Raw genomic sequence first — 15972 nt, 5'->3', positions numbered from 1 at the left:
TCACCCTGTCGCAGACACAACCACAAATAACGTAACTAATTAAGCAAACACCCAGTTGAAAGTAGTAGTCTATCAGGATAAACCTTGGTTTATTTTCCTTTAAAATAGCTTAAAATATTAATACGTCTGATAAAAATTCCCAAAAGCTGATTTTAATAGATGTTCTACGAAACGCAGCACTTCCTAATGATACCAAAATAAACACACCCAGACCAAGATACTTGTAATTTTCACCGATACAATTGGATCCTTATAATATGGCACAAAGCAAGCATGACTGCAAATCGATTCATTAATAATAGTCATTTTTAGAATGTCAACAATTAAATGCAATGAGCAACTTGTGCACATGTATATGTATGCAGATATCAATTTAATTAATTATTTACTTGTTTGTTCGTTTCTTTCGTTATTTATTTCTTCATTTATAGATTTTTTTAAAATAATAATTTATTTTAATTTGTGGATGGTATTAAATGATATAAGTTCTACAAACAATAAAAAAAAAACAAGTAATAGTGATCACACAGTTTGCAATTACTAATTATGGCTTATTTCAATAATATAACAAAATATATATGTTATGCATTGATACAATAATTATACCTATGGTTATGGGTACCAGTCAGTGTTCTCGCTGGGTGAAAATTAAAGGAGGGCGGCCGTGCAGCACCACACCCTTCAAAAAACAACGAAAAGCTAAAAAACAAAAAACAAATGGGGGGGGGGGGGGGGGGGCCTTGGTGGTTACCATATTGTTGTGTGTTGATAGACTTTTGTGGAAAGACATACTCCTTATTTTTATTACATAAAGTTTATACGAATTACAAGGAAACTCGTCTTTTAATTGAACCGAAGATGTTATCGGTCCGATATTCATTGGCAGTTCCGGTTCTGCTGGACCGATCAAAGTTTTAATATTATTATTTTAATAAAGATTTCAAGATACACGAAAAACAAAAAAGACATTTGTGTGATCCCCTAATGTCGAAAACATTTTTTGTTATTCCCATCTTCATCGAATGAATCGATCACTGTGATAAAATATTATCGCCAACTGATAAAAAGTTTCGTTTTTGCAGTGGCGGTGTATATATTATTTGGCACCCAAGATGAATGATTTTAAGGTCAAACACTACCACTTCTGTTTATTTTATAAGCGGTGATATCCCCCCAAAACTAAAAGTTTACAATATGTTATAAGAACTGCTGAATAAACAGAATGACAGAAATGACAGAAAGTAAAAATCAATTATAACTGTAACTGAGGATAAAATATCAGATGACAGTTAGTGGAAACAAAAGATAGAGTGACCGTTCTGATCACGTGACAAATTTGGCGTCAAATAAGTGGGTTTTTAGTCGGAGATTGCCGAATCCATAAAATTTTTAAATGTTTTCATTGCTCAAATAAAATATAACTGTTATTGTTTGTTTAAACATACAAATGGATACAGGTATGGGACAAAATAGAGGCTGTTAAAAATACTATTAAATTGTGTTACGGTAACTCGTAAATGTTTCATCAGCTTTTTTGTACACAACGCGGCTTGTTTCCTTTGATGTCCAGTGTGCAGTCTGATCGTTTTGTTTTTTTTATGTGTGGAAAAAGAGTGTGCATTTGGAAATAGCGGAGATATGTGCTGGAAAATAAAGAGGGGCGCAGAAAAATAAAGGAGGGTGGGGAACGTGAAAGGAGGGCGGCAAAATGCAATAGCAGGGTGGGCCGCCCCGCTTAAATGGAGCAGCGAGAACACTGGGTACCTTTTCGTCAATAATCCAAATTTAAGAATAATAAATCTGGTTTTGGAAACTGATTCCCTCCCTGCAGTATACATACGTTTATAAATGTTTGAAATAATTTAATAAATAATCCAAAATTATCCATTATGTCTTTCAATGAATGAAATTGGTATGGTTCTAAAATAAAGTGCAGGGCCGTAGCTAGCGGGGGAGGGGGGGGGGGGAGGCAAGGCAGAAAAAAATCCAGAAAGCATTATAGAAACTTAAAGAAAATTCTCTTCTTAACTGTTTAAGGAGTTTTAGACTATTAACTACTCAGTTGCCCCCCCCCCCCCCCCCCCCCCAACAAAAAATCCTAGCTACGGCCCTGAAGTGCATAACTTCATGGTGGTAACATCATTTCATTATTTGTGTAGATTTGTGGAAATGCAATCATGATTGTAATCATGATTGCTAGACAATGTATTTGCAATTGTAATCGATTACTTTCAATTATCTTGTAATCGTAATTGTAATTGTAATTGTAATTGTAATCGTGACATTCTAAAGTAATCGTAATTGTAATCAATTACTTTTGTCAAGTAATCTCCCCATCTCTGCAAAATATACATATCACGATGTTGGTGAGGTCAGTAACCCTTGTGTTTAGCTCAAACAATATATTTTTGTATTTAGGTCCATTTCGCAATAACGTTGTAATGTGGAAGCAGCGTCATAGTCACTTACCAGCAGTCTTAGCTCTGTGCAGTGTGAAATATATATTGTTCCATATTATTTCACTTACTAAAGTTTATTTAACTTTTTGGTTGTGTTATTGCTTGGTCACTATGATGTAATTTTACATAAAAGTGTAGTCATGTGACCAAGCAATAACTTCATATTGTGGAAGTGACGTCATAGTCGCTTCCCAACAGTCTTGGCTCTGGGGCCCAATTCACTCAACTCTCGTCACTTTGCGATCTCGCAGTGCAATGCTTATAGACTTGCAAAGAGGATGTTTTGTTGTCTAGCAGAGCCTAAGAGAGCTTTGTGACTTAGGCCCCTGTGCATTAGAGGTTTGGTACCCACTCTCGTAGTACTATGGGGGGGGGGGGGGGTGTTCGTGGGTGTGTATTATGGGTAGGACTAAAGGCAATGTGAAATATATATTATTCCATAGGACTGTAAATCAGGAAATGTTACAGAGCATAAAATGTTATCGAATTTAGCGAGATCATACAAGACGCTAATATTTCATAACGTTAAATTTAAAGAGACGTACAACAGACTGTTCTAAAAAACTTTTGTGCGATTGTCTTGTTTGTGATTAACTGAAGACACAACAATGGTCACATGCTATTAATTAAACCAAAAGGATAGCAAACAACAATAGTTAGTTAGCATGCACCTAACTGCAATTTTCTACCAAAATCAAGATGTTTGTAAGCTGCATAACATCAAAATTTGTCACAAAATTATTTCAGCTAATCCTACAACTTAAGCTTTTTAGTTTTTTAGTTTCTGATATGATGACTTCGCTAAAGTTCTATGTCGCTAATATGTCACTTATTTGGATTTCGCAAAATTTTAGTATTGCTTATATTTTATGATTTACAGTATTTCAGTTATTAAAGTTTATTTAAGTTTTTGATCACTATGATGTTGTAATTTTACATAAACATAATATGTACATGGACATAAATAGTAGTTTGTTTTGTGTTTCAGAAACAATCTGAGATCTTTCCTCCGACCACCGGCGGTGCAGTCAAGATGACAGAATCACTCAACATACCTTTTCTGGGGAAGCTTCCTCTCGACCCAAGAATAGGTGTGTACACTGGGGGGAGGGGGTGGGGTATTTCACTTACAGAACGATGACAGAATCACTCAACATACCTCTTCTGGGGCAGCTTCCTCTCGACCCAAGAATAGGTGTGTACACTGGGGGGGGGGGGGGGGGGGTGGGGTATTTCACTTACAGAACGATGACAGAATCACTCAACATACCTCTTCTGGGGCAGCTTCCTCTCGACCCAAGAATAGGTGTGTACACTGGGGGAGGGGGGTGTTTGGTATTTCACTTACAGAACGATGACAGAATCACTCAACATACCTCTTCTGGGGCAGCTTCCTCTCGACCCAAGAATAGGTGTGTACACTGGGGGGGGGGGGGGGTATTTCACTTACAGAACGATGACAGAATCACTCATCATACCTCTTCTGGGGCAGCTTCCTCTCGACCCAAGAATAGGTGTGTACACTGGGGGGGGGGGGGTATTTCACTTACAGAACGATGACAGAATCACTCATCATACCTCTTCTGGGGCAGCTTCCTCTCGACCCAAGAATAGGTGTGTACACTGGGGGGGGGGGGGGGTATTTCACTTACAGAATGATGACAGAATCACTCATCATACCTCTTCTGGGGCAGCTTCCTCTCGACCCAAGAATAGGTGTGTACACTGGGGGGGGGGGGGGTATTTCACTTACAGAACGATGACAGAATCACTCAACATACCTCTTCTGGGGCAGCTTCCTCTCGACCCAAGAATAGGTGTGTACACTGGGGGGGGGGGGGGTGTTTGGTATTTCACTTACAGAACGATGACAGAATCACTCTCATACCTCTTCTGGGGCAGCTTCCTCTCGACCCAAGAATAGGTGTGTACACTGGGGGGGGGGGGTTTGGTATTTCACTTACAGAACGATGACAGAATCACTCAACATACCTCTTCTGGGGCAGCTTCCTCTCGACCCAAGAATAGGTGTGTACACTGGGGGGGGGGGGTATTTCACTTACAGAACGATGACAGAATTACTCATCATACCTCTTCTGGGGCAGCTTCCTCTCGACCCAAGAATAGGTGTGTACACTGGGGGGGGGGGGGGTATTTCACTTACAGGATGACAGAATCACTCATCATACCTCTTCTGGGGCAGCTTCCTCTCGACCCAAGAATAGGTGTGTACACTGGGGGGGGGGGGTATTTCACTTACAGAACGATGACAGAATCACTCATCATACCTCTTCTGGGGCAGCTTCCTCTCGACCCAAGAATAGGTGTGTACACTGGGGGGGGGGGGGGGTATTTCACTTACAGAACGATGACAGAATCACTCAACATACCTCTTCTGGGGCAGCTTCCTCTCGACCCAAGAATAGGTGTGTACACGGGGGGGGGGGGTGTTTGGTATTTCACTTACAGAACGATGACAGAATCACTCATCATACCTCTTCTGGGGCAGCTTCCTCTCGACCCAAGAATAGGTGTGTACACTGGGGGGGGGGGGGGGTATTTCACTTACAGAACGATGACAGAATCACTCAACATACCTCTTCTGGGGCAGCTTCCTCTCGACCCAAGAATAGGTGTGTACACTGGGGGGGGGGGGGGGGGTATTTCACTTACAGAACGATGACAGAATCACTCAACATACCTCTTCTGGGGCAGCTTCCTCTCGACCCAAGAATAGGTGTGTACACTGGGGGGGGGGGGGTATTTCACTTACAGAACGATGACAGAATCACTCATCATACCTCTTCTGGGGCAGCTTCCTCTCGACCCAAGAATAGGTGTGTACACTGGGGGGGGGGGGTATTTCACTTACAGAACGATGACAGAATTACTCATCATACCTCTTCTGGGGCAGCTTCCTCTCGACCCAAGAATAGGTGTGTACACTGGGGGGGGGGGGGTATTTCACTTACAGAACGATGACAGAATCACTCATCATACCTCTTCTGGGGCAGCTTCCTCTCGACCCAAGAATAGGTGTGTACACTGGGGGGGGGGGGGTATTTCACTTACAGAACGATGACAGAATACTCATCATACCTCTTCTGGGGCAGCTTCCTCTCGACCCAAGAATAGGTGTGTACACTGGGGGGGGGGGGGGGTTTGGTATTTCACTTACAGAACGATGACAGAATCACTCAACATACTGGGGGCCTCTTCTGGGGCAGCTTCCTCTCGACCCAAGAATAGGTGTGTACACTGGGGGGGGGGGGGGGTATTTCACTTACAGAACGATGACAGAATCACTCAACATACCTCTTCTGGGGCAGCTTCCTCTCGACCCAAGAATAGGTGTGTACACTGGGGGGGGGGGGGTATTTCACTTACAGAACGATGACAGAATTACTCAACATACCTCTTCTGGGGCAGCTTCCTCTCGACCCAAGAATAGGTGTGTACACTGGGGGGGGGGGGGGTATTTCACTTACAGAACGATGACAGAATCACTCAACATACCTCTTCTGGGGCAGCTTCCTCTCGACCCAAGAATAGGTGTGTACACTGGGGGAGGGGGGGTTTGGTATTTCACTTACAGAACGATGACAGAATCACTCAACATACCTCTTCTGGGGCAGCTTCCTCTCGACCCAAGAATAGGTGTGTACACTGGGGGGGGGGGGGGGTATTTCACTTACAGAACGATGACAGAATCACTCAACATACCTCTTCTGGGGCAGCTTCCTCTCGACCCAAGAATAGGTGTGTACACTGGGGGGGGGGGGGTATTTCACTTACAGAACGATGACAGAATCACTCAACATACCTCTTCTGGGGCAGCTTCCTCTCGACCCAAGAATAGGTGTGTACACTGGGGGAGGGGGGGGGTATTTCACTTACAGAACGATGACAGAATCACTCAACATACCTCTTCTGGGGCAGCTTCCTCTCGACCCAAGAATAGGTGTGTACACTGGGGGGGGGGGGTATTTCACTTACAGAACGATGACAGAATTACTCATCATACCTCTTCTGGGGCAGCTTCCTCTCGACCCAAGAATAGGTGTGTACACTGGGGGGGGGGGGGGGTATTTCACTTACAGAACGATGACAGAATTACTCATCATACCTCTTCTGGGGCAGCTTCCTCTCGACCCAAGAATAGGTGTGTACACTGGGGGAGGGGGGTGTTTGGTATTTCACTTACAGAACGATGACAGAATCACTCAACATACCTCTTCTGGGGCAGCTTCCTCTCGACCCAAGAATAGGTGTGTACACTGGGGGGGGGGGGTATTTCACTTACAGAACGATGACAGAATCACTCATCATACCTCTTCTGGGGCAGCTTCCTCTCGACCCAAGAATAGGTGTGTACACTGGGGGGGGGGGGGGTATTTCACTTACAGAACGATGACAGAATCACTCAACATACCTCTTCTGGGGCAGCTTCCTCTCGACCCAAGAATAGGTGTGTACACTGGGGGGGGGGGGGGTATTTCACTTACAGAACGATGACAGAATCACTCAACATACCTCTTCTGGGGCAGCTTCCTCTCGACCCAAGAATAGGTGTGTACACTGGGGGAGGGGGGGGGTATTTCACTTACAGAACGATGACAGAATTACTCAACATACCTCTTCTGGGGCAGCTTCCTCTCGGGGTGTGTACACTGGGGGGGGGGGGTATTTCACTTACAGAACGATGACAGAATCACTCAACATACCTCTTCTGGGGAAGCTTCCTCTCGACCCAAGAATAGGTGTGTACACTGGGGGGGGGGGGGTATTTCACTTACAGAACGATGACAGAATCACTCAACATACCTCTTCTGGGGCAGCTTCCTCTCGACCCAAGAATAGGTGTGTACACTGGGGGAGGGGGGGGGGGGTATTTCACTTACAGAACGATGACAGAATCACTCAACATACCTCTTCTGGGGCAGCTTCCTCTCGACCCAAGAATAGGTGTGTACACTGGGGGGGGGGGGGGGTATTTCACTTACAGAACGATGACAGAATCACTCAACATACCTCTTCTGGGGGGGCTTCCTCTCGACCCAAGAATAGGTGTGTACACTGGGGGGGGGGGGGTATTTCACTTACAGAACGATGACAGAATTACTCATCATACCTCTTCTGGGGCAGCTTCCTCTCGACCCAAGAATAGGTGTGTACACTGGGGGAGGGGGGGGGGTATTTCACTTACAGAACGATGACAGAATTACTCATCATACCTCTTCTGGGGCAGCTTCCTCTCGACCCAAGAATAGGTGTGTACACTGGGGGAGGGGGGTGTTTGGTATTTCACTTACAGAACGATGACAGAATCACTCAACATACCTCTTCTGGGGCAGCTTCCTCTCGACCCAAGAATAGGTGTGTACACTGGGGGGGGGGGGGTATTTCACTTACAGAACGATGACAGAATCACTCATCATACCTCTTCTGGGGCAGCTTCCTCTCGACCCAAGAATAGGTGTGTACACTGGGGGGGGGGGGGGTATTTCACTTACAGAACGATGACAGAATCACTCAACATACCTCTTCTGGGGCAGCTTCCTCTCGACCCAAGAATAGGTGTGTACACTGGGGGGGGGGGGTATTTCACTTACAGAACGATGACAGAATCACTCAACATACCTCTTCTGGGGCAGCTTCCTCTCGACCCAAGAATAGGTGTGTACACTGGGGGAGGGGGGGGGGGGATTTCACTTACAGAACGATGACAGAATCACTCAACATACCTCTTCTGGGGCAGCTTCCTCTCGACCCAAGAATAGGTGTGTACACTGGGGGGGGGGGGGTATTTCACTTACAGAACGATGACAGAATCACTCAACATACCTCTTCTGGGGCAGCTTCCTCTCGACCCAAGAATAGGTGTGTACACTGGGGGGGGGGGGGGGGGTATTTCACTTATAGAACGATGTAGATTGTACACCAGGGCATGTTCACTTTTAGAATGATGTACATCCCCTACTAAAGAATTATGTAATTGTTAAACAGCCTTTAGGCTAGAGTTGTGGATGTTGATGTGCCTGTCATGGATAGAGCTCTGGCGAAGTCAGAGGTTGTGCCCACGACAGGTGTGCTTGAACAGTTCTCAGATGGAAGAATGCCAACAATTAGCCACACCCACACACCACATAGTGATATGTAAGTTGTTGTCATGGATGATGCTGTGTGTTTCAGGTCAGTGTTGTGACGAAGGGAAGTCCTTCCTGGAAGAGATCCCAGACTCTCCCGCTTCTAAAGCCTTCACGGAGATCATACACAGTAAGTATGTGATAGATAGCACTGTAGTCCTTCCTTACATTGGAAGGGAAATGAATGGTTGCTTTTGTAACACTATTTGGTGTCTAACATGGTTACTTCAGCTATCAGTTTTGGGCGTGTCTTGGGGAGGTAATTTGTTGTTACACAGGCACCTCTTGCTGGTCATGGGGTGGGGTGGGGGTGTTAGGGAGGTAATCTGTTGTCACATGGGCTACTCTTGCTGGTCATGGGGTGGGGTGGGGGTGTTAGGGAGGTAATCTGTTGTGACATGGGCTACTCTTGCTGGTCATGGGGTGGGGTGGGGGTGTTAGGGAGGTAACATGTTGTCACATGGGCTACTCTTGCTGGTCATGGGGTGGTGGGGGGGGGTGTTAGGGAGGTAATCTGTTGTCACATGGGCTACTCTTGCTGGTCATGGGGTGGGGTGGGGGTGTTAGGGAGGTAATCTGTTGTCACATGGGCTACTCTTGCTGGTCATTGGGGGGGGGGTGAGGTGGGAAGTGTTAGGGAGGTAACATGTTGTCACATGGGCTACTCTTGCTGGTCATGGGGTGGGGGGGGGGGGTGTTAGGGAGGTAATCTGTTGTCACATGGGCTACTCTTGCTGGTCATGGGGTGGGGTGGGGGTGTTAGGGAGGTAATCTGTTGTCACATGGGCTACTCTTGCTGGTCATTGGGGTGGTGGTGGGGGGGGGTGTTAGGGAGGTAATCTGTTGTCACATGGGCTACTCTTGCTGGTCATGGGGTGGGGTGGGAATGTTAGGGAGGTAATCTGTTGTCACATGGGCTACTCTTGCTGGTCATTGGGGTGGTGGTGGGGGTGTTAGGTAGGTAATCTGTTGTCACATGGGCTACTCTTGCTGGTCATGAGGGGTGGTGGGGTGGGGGTGTTAGGGAGGTAATCTGTTGTCACATGGGCTACTCTTGCTGGTCATGGGGTGGGGGGGGGTGTTAGGTAGGTAATCTGTTGTCACATGGGCTACTCTTGCTGGTCATGAGGGGTGGTGGGGTGGGGGTGTTAGGGAGGTAATCTGTTGTCACATGGGCTACTCTTGCTGGTCATTGGGGTGGTGGGGGGGGGGGTGTTAGGGAGGTAATCTGTTGTCACATGGGCTACTCTTGCTGGTCATGGGGTGGGGTGGGAATGTTAGGGAGGTAATCTGTTGTCACATGGGCTACTCTTGCTGGTCATTGGGGTGGTGGTGGGGGTGTTAGGTAGGTAATCTGTTGTCACATGGGCTACTCTTGCTGGTCATGAGGGGTGGTGGGGTGGGGGTGTTAGGGAGGTAATCTGTTGTCACATGGGCTACTCTTGCTGGTCATGGGGTGGGGGGGGGGGTGTTAGGTAGGTAATCTGTTGTCACATGGGCTACTCTTGCTGGTCATGAGGGGTGGTGGGGTGGGGGTGTTAGGGAGGTAATCTGTTGTCACATGGGCTACTCTTGCTGAAAAAGCTGTATAACCAAAGGCCACACTGGAAATATTTAGAGTATTTCCATAAAAATTACTAAAAAGTGGCTAATTTAAACAAATTGTTGGTATTCAAATACTGAATATTGGAGCTACTGTGTATAAGATTGTTTGCTAATTTGGCAGTGGGCAAGGTGAGCCCAGACAGCTGAACGTACTTTCAACTTCCCAGGATCAAGCAGGAAAATAGGCTTGAAAAAAGAGATAGATAGAATTGTTCACTACTGTGTAAACAGTACTCACTGCCGTGTAAACAGTCCTCACTACCACTCCCTCCATGTAAACAGTCCTCACTACAGTGTAAACAGTGCTCACTACAGTGTAAACAGTATTCGCTGCCATGTAAAAAGTCCTCACTACCACTCCCTCCATGTAAACAGTCCTCACTGCCATGTAAACAGTCCTCACTACAGTGTAAACAGTACTCACTGCCATGTAAACCGTCTTCACTACCACTCCCTCCATGTAAACAGTCCTCATTGCCATGTAAAGTCTTCACTACAGTGTAAACAGTCCTCACTACAGTGTAAACAGTCCTCACCACAGTGTAAACAGTCCTCACTGCCATGTAAATGGTCCTCACTGCCATGTAAACGGTACTCACTACCACTCCCTCCATGTAAACGGTACTCACTACCATGTAAACAGTACTCACTACTGTGTAAATAGTACTCACTATCATGTAAACAATACAGATAAAAATCAGTTATGCTGTACTCCCTCCATGTAAACAGTCCTCACTGCCATGTAAACAATCCTCACTACAGTGTAAACAGTCCTCGCTCCCATGTAAACAGTCCTTACTACAGTGTAAACGGTACTCGCTGCCATGTAAACAGTCCTCACTACCACTCCCTCCATGTAAACAGTCCTCACTGCCATGTAAACAGTCCTCACCAGTGTAAACAGTCCTCACTACCATGTAAATGGTACTCACTACCACTCCCTCCATGTAAACAGTACTCACTAGCTTGTAAACAGTACTCACTACTATGTAAATAGTACTCACTACCATGTAAACAATACAGATAAAAATCAGTTATGCTGTACTCCCTCCATGTAAACAGTCCTCACTGCCATGTAAACAGTCCTCGCTACAGTGTAAACAGTCCTCACCAGTGTAAACAGTCCTCACTACCATGTAAATGGTCCTCACTGCCATGTAAACGGTACTCACTACCACTCCCTCCATGTAAACAGTACTCACTACCGTGTAATCAGTCCTCACTGCCGTGTAAACAGTCCTCACTATCATGTAAACTACTTGCTACCATGTAAATGGTACTCACTACCACTCCCTCCATGTAAACAGTACTCACTACCATGTAAACATTACTCACTACTGTGTAAATAGTACTCACTACCATGTAAACAGTACAGATAAAAATCAGTTATGCTGTACTCCCTCCATGTAAACAGTCCTCACTGCCATGTAAACAGTCCTCACTACAGTGTAAAGTCCTCACTAGTGTAAACAGTCCTCACTACAGTGTAAACAGTCCTCACCAGTGTAAACAGTCCTCACTACCATGTAAATGGTCCTCACTGCCATGTAAACGGTACTCACTACCACTCCCTCCATGTAAACAGTACTCACTACCATGTAAACAGTACTCACTACTGTGTAAATAGTACTCACTACCATGTAAACAATACAGATAAAAATCAGTTATGCTGTACTTTATAATAAGTGTATAACCGTCTACTCTTAATGCCATCATTTGTTTCAGAAATCACCGAGACTTGTAACAAGCTAAGCAAAGGGAAGGAATCCGAAACAGGTGAACAAATGGATACAAGCTGAAAGGAGTTGTCTTCCATGTATTACAATATTAACTGCACATTCAGCCAGTCAAAATAAAAGACGAAACTTGTTTACCGTACAGTATCAAATAGTGCACAATAAATTAATGTGTAAATAAAGCCACTTTGATAAATGTCAAGACTTCATGCTACATAACATTCATTTCATAGAACATTTAATAAAGTAGTTATAAAAGAAATTTTATTCATCAAATACAGGCCTCAACTTAAGAAAATTGACTGTAGTCTATCAACAGGTTACCTAATTGTCCTTTTAATAAAGATTTCATTGTTACAGAAACAGAACAAAGACTTAAAAGTGATCTCCAAATGTGGGATTAATACTGTTGTTTTATTTCTGTCTTCCTCAAGTGAAACAACCACACTAGCATCGCTAGCCGATAGATGTAGTTTCATATCTATAAAGAGGTGTCAATATTATTCCATAAAATAATATATTGCAGAACACTACAAATTCCATTGCTTTTATAAGCAGTGATATCCCTAACAAAATGAAAAGTCTTTAATCTTTTTTTATGAAGAATAAGCAAATGACAGTGAATAAAAACCATAAGTCATGATGAATTAAATCTGCCACTGAAGACAAGATATTAGACAACAGACAGTCATTACGAAATATGTATTCATCTTTCTGGGGCCCCGTTTTACGAAGCAATCTTGGCGCTAAGATCACCTTAAATGCATACGGAAAGAAGGAAATATTTTATTTAACGACACACTCAACACATTTCATTTACGGTTATATGGTGTCGGACAAATACGGTTAAGGACCTCACAGACGGCGAGATAGGAAACCCACTGTTGCCACTTCATGGGCTACTCTTTTTGATTAGTAGCAAGGGAACTTTTATATGCACCATCCCACAGACAGGATAATACATACCACGGCCTTTGTTACACCAGTTGTGGAACACTGGCTGGAATGAGAAATAGCCCAATGGGTCCACTGATCCTAGACCGACCGCGCATCAAGCGAATGCTTTACCACTGGGCTGTTACCCACTCCCTTAAGTGCATAAGATAACTATCCACTTAAGGTGACCATAACGCTAAGATCACTTCGTAAAAGAGGGTCCTGATCATGTGACAAAATTACTTAGTGCCAAATGGTTTCAGTCAAAAGTTGTGGATACAATAATAAATATATATACATGTGTACATTAAAATAATAAAGATATTTCCATTGTTCAAATACTGTACAACCTTTATTAGGTATATAACCGGCCTCGGTGGCGTCGTGGTTAGGCCATTGGTCTACAGGCTGGTAGGTACTGGGTTCGGATCCCAGTCGAGGCATGGGATTTTTAATCCAGATACGGACTCCAAACCCTGAGTGAGTGCTCCGCAAGGCTCAATGGGTAGGTGTAAACCACTTGCACCGACCAGTGATCCACTGTGGTTTTGAAATCCAGCTCTGCTGTTATCAAGCCCTGAAAATAGATCTCGGTGGTTTTGAAATCCAGCTCTGCTGTTATCAAGCCCTGAAAATAGATCTCGGTGGTTTTGAAATCCAGCTCTGCTGTTATCAAGCCCTGACAATGGATCTCAGTGGTTTTGAAATCCAGCTCTGCTGTTATCAAGCCCTGAAAATGGATCTCAGTGGTTTTGAAATCCGGGACTGCTGTTCTTTAAAAAAATGATCATGTCTTAATATGTAAATTAAAAATACAAAATATATATTGACAGGATTCAAAATTGCTGCAAGAAACCTCCAAGAACTACATAGACATTTATTTTCAACTTTTCATTCATATCTTTATTTTAGTAGTGAAGTCTCCCCCCTCCCCAAGCTGTTACTTTTATAGACTATTTAACATTTGTTAAGGAATAATAACTGTTAAACGTGAACTTAAAAGTGTAAAATGCAGTAATGAAAAATAAATATTGTTAACAAAGATACCGCATGTAGTTGTCACCTCTTAGAGATGTTGTTGATGACATGTTGTGTCATATGTGTAACTGTTTGTCAATGTAAATGTATTTTGAATCCTAGTAATAAAATATGAGATTTATTTATTTATAGATTGTAAAAACTTTTTTTATAAACACAGAGATATTTCACATTCCTATTGCACACGTGCACAAAAAATAATGTCCCTTCAGATGGCTGCGAGAACCGGTCTATTAAAGTTTACATCGGAATGTCCCTTCAGATGGCTGCTAGAAACGGTCTACTAAAGTTTACATCGGAATATCCCTTCAGATGGCTGTGAGAACCGGTCTATTAAAGTTTACATCGGAATGGTTTAATCATAATTATATCAATTATTGTGTTTAGTTATAAAGTAAAAAAAAAAGGAAGAAAAGATTCCAAAAATGTTTTTACTTGGATGGTCGATCAATTCAATCTCGTGTACAAGTACTGTACGCTGTGGAGCAACGCTGACTACAGTTCTGAGGGCTCACAACTGTACAACTGTACGACAGCGTACGCTGTGGAGCAACGCTGACTACAGTTCTGAGGGCTCACAACTATACAACTGTACGACAGCGTACGCTGTGGAGCAACGCTGACTACAGTTCTGAGGGCTCACAACTATACAACTGTACGACAGCGTACGCTGTGGAGCAACGCTGACTACAGTTCTGAGGGCTCACAACTATACGACAGCGTACGCTGTGGAGCAACGCTGACTACAGTTCTGAGGGCTCACAACTATACGACAGCGTACGCTGTGGAGCAACGCTGACTACAGTTTTGAGGGCTCACAACTATACAACTGTACGACAGCGTACGCTGTGGAGCAACGCCGACTACAGTTCTGAGGGCTCACAACTATACGACAGCGTACGCTGTGGAGCAACGCTGACTACAGTTTTGAGGGCTCACAACTATACAACTGTACGACAGCGTACGCTGTGGAGCAACGCTGACTACAGTTCTGAGGGCTCACAACTATACGACAGCGTACGCTGTGGAGCAACGCTGACTACAGTTCTGAGGGCTCACAACTATACGACAGCGTACGCTGTGGAGCAACGCTGACTACAGTTCTGAGGGCTCACAACTATACGACAGCGTACGCTGTGGAGCAATGCTGACTACAGTTTTGAGGGCTCACAACTATACAACTGTACGACAGCGTACGCTGTGGAGCAACGCCGACTACAGTTCTGAGGGCTCACAACTATACAACTGTACGACAGTGTATGCTGTGGAGTAACGCTGACTACAGTTCCGAGGACTCACAACTATACAACTGTACGACAGCGTACGCTGTGGAGCAACGCTGACTACAGTTCTGAGGGCTCACAACTATACGACAGCGTACTCTGTGGAGCAACGCTGACTATAGTTTTGAGGGCTCACAACTATACAACTGTACGACAGCGTACGCTGTGGAGCAACGCCGACTACAGTTCTGAGGGCTCACAACTATACAACTGTACGACAGTGTACGCTGTGGAGCAACGCTGACTACAGTTCTGAGGGCTCACAACTATACAACTGTACGACAGTGTACGCTGTGGAGCAACGCCGACTACAGTTCTGAGGGCTCACAACTATACGACAGCGTACGCTGTGGAGCAACGCCGACTACAGTTCTGAGGGCTCACAACTGTACATGTGCAAAGTCATCATTCTCTCTCTCTCTCTCTCTCTCTCTCTCTCTCTCTCTCTCTCTCTCTCTCGCTCTCCACACTCGCATAATTGCACTTCAATATAGACTGATAAACCTTTTTTTGAGGGCATTACGGTGAGAAGGCAGGACCACGAGGTAAACTTTAACAAGTAAAATAACATAACAGCACCTATTCAAAATAAAGAAGTGTGGAGGATTTCATGTTATTTGTAATCAAACATGACTCAAAAAAATAAAAATAATAATTAAAAACAAATTATAAAAAGGGAAAAAACTCTCAATGTTGCACAGATTAGACATAACAACTTCTGGTAGCTGGACCATGAAATGTGATTTGGCAGCAGTATTATTAGGTTTTG

General features: G+C 44.3%; 1 protein-coding gene across 1 annotated transcript in view; it reads left to right on the top strand.

The window, feature by feature from the left end:
• Positions 1-12208, top strand: part of LOC121379955 (cytosolic Fe-S cluster assembly factor nubp1-B-like) — a 53912-nt gene extending 41704 nt beyond the window's left edge. Inside the window, exons 9-11 of the mRNA XM_041508652.1 lie at positions 3448-3550; positions 8652-8735; positions 11936-12208. Of these exons, the coding sequence (XP_041364586.1) occupies positions 3448-3550; positions 8652-8735; positions 11936-12009 (261 nt within the window). The 3' untranslated portion in view covers positions 12010-12208. The remainder of the gene's footprint in view (positions 1-3447; positions 3551-8651; positions 8736-11935) is intronic.
• Positions 12209-15972: the final 3764 nt, after the last annotated feature.

The sequence above is a fragment of the Gigantopelta aegis genome, chromosome 8, assembly GCF_016097555.1.
Source record: "Gigantopelta aegis isolate Gae_Host chromosome 8, Gae_host_genome, whole genome shotgun sequence".
In the NCBI taxonomy this organism is placed as follows: Eukaryota; Metazoa; Mollusca; class Gastropoda; order Neomphalida; family Peltospiridae; genus Gigantopelta; species Gigantopelta aegis.
The sequence above is the reverse complement of the archived record's forward strand: the minus strand, read 5'-3'. Positions and strand labels throughout refer to the sequence as shown.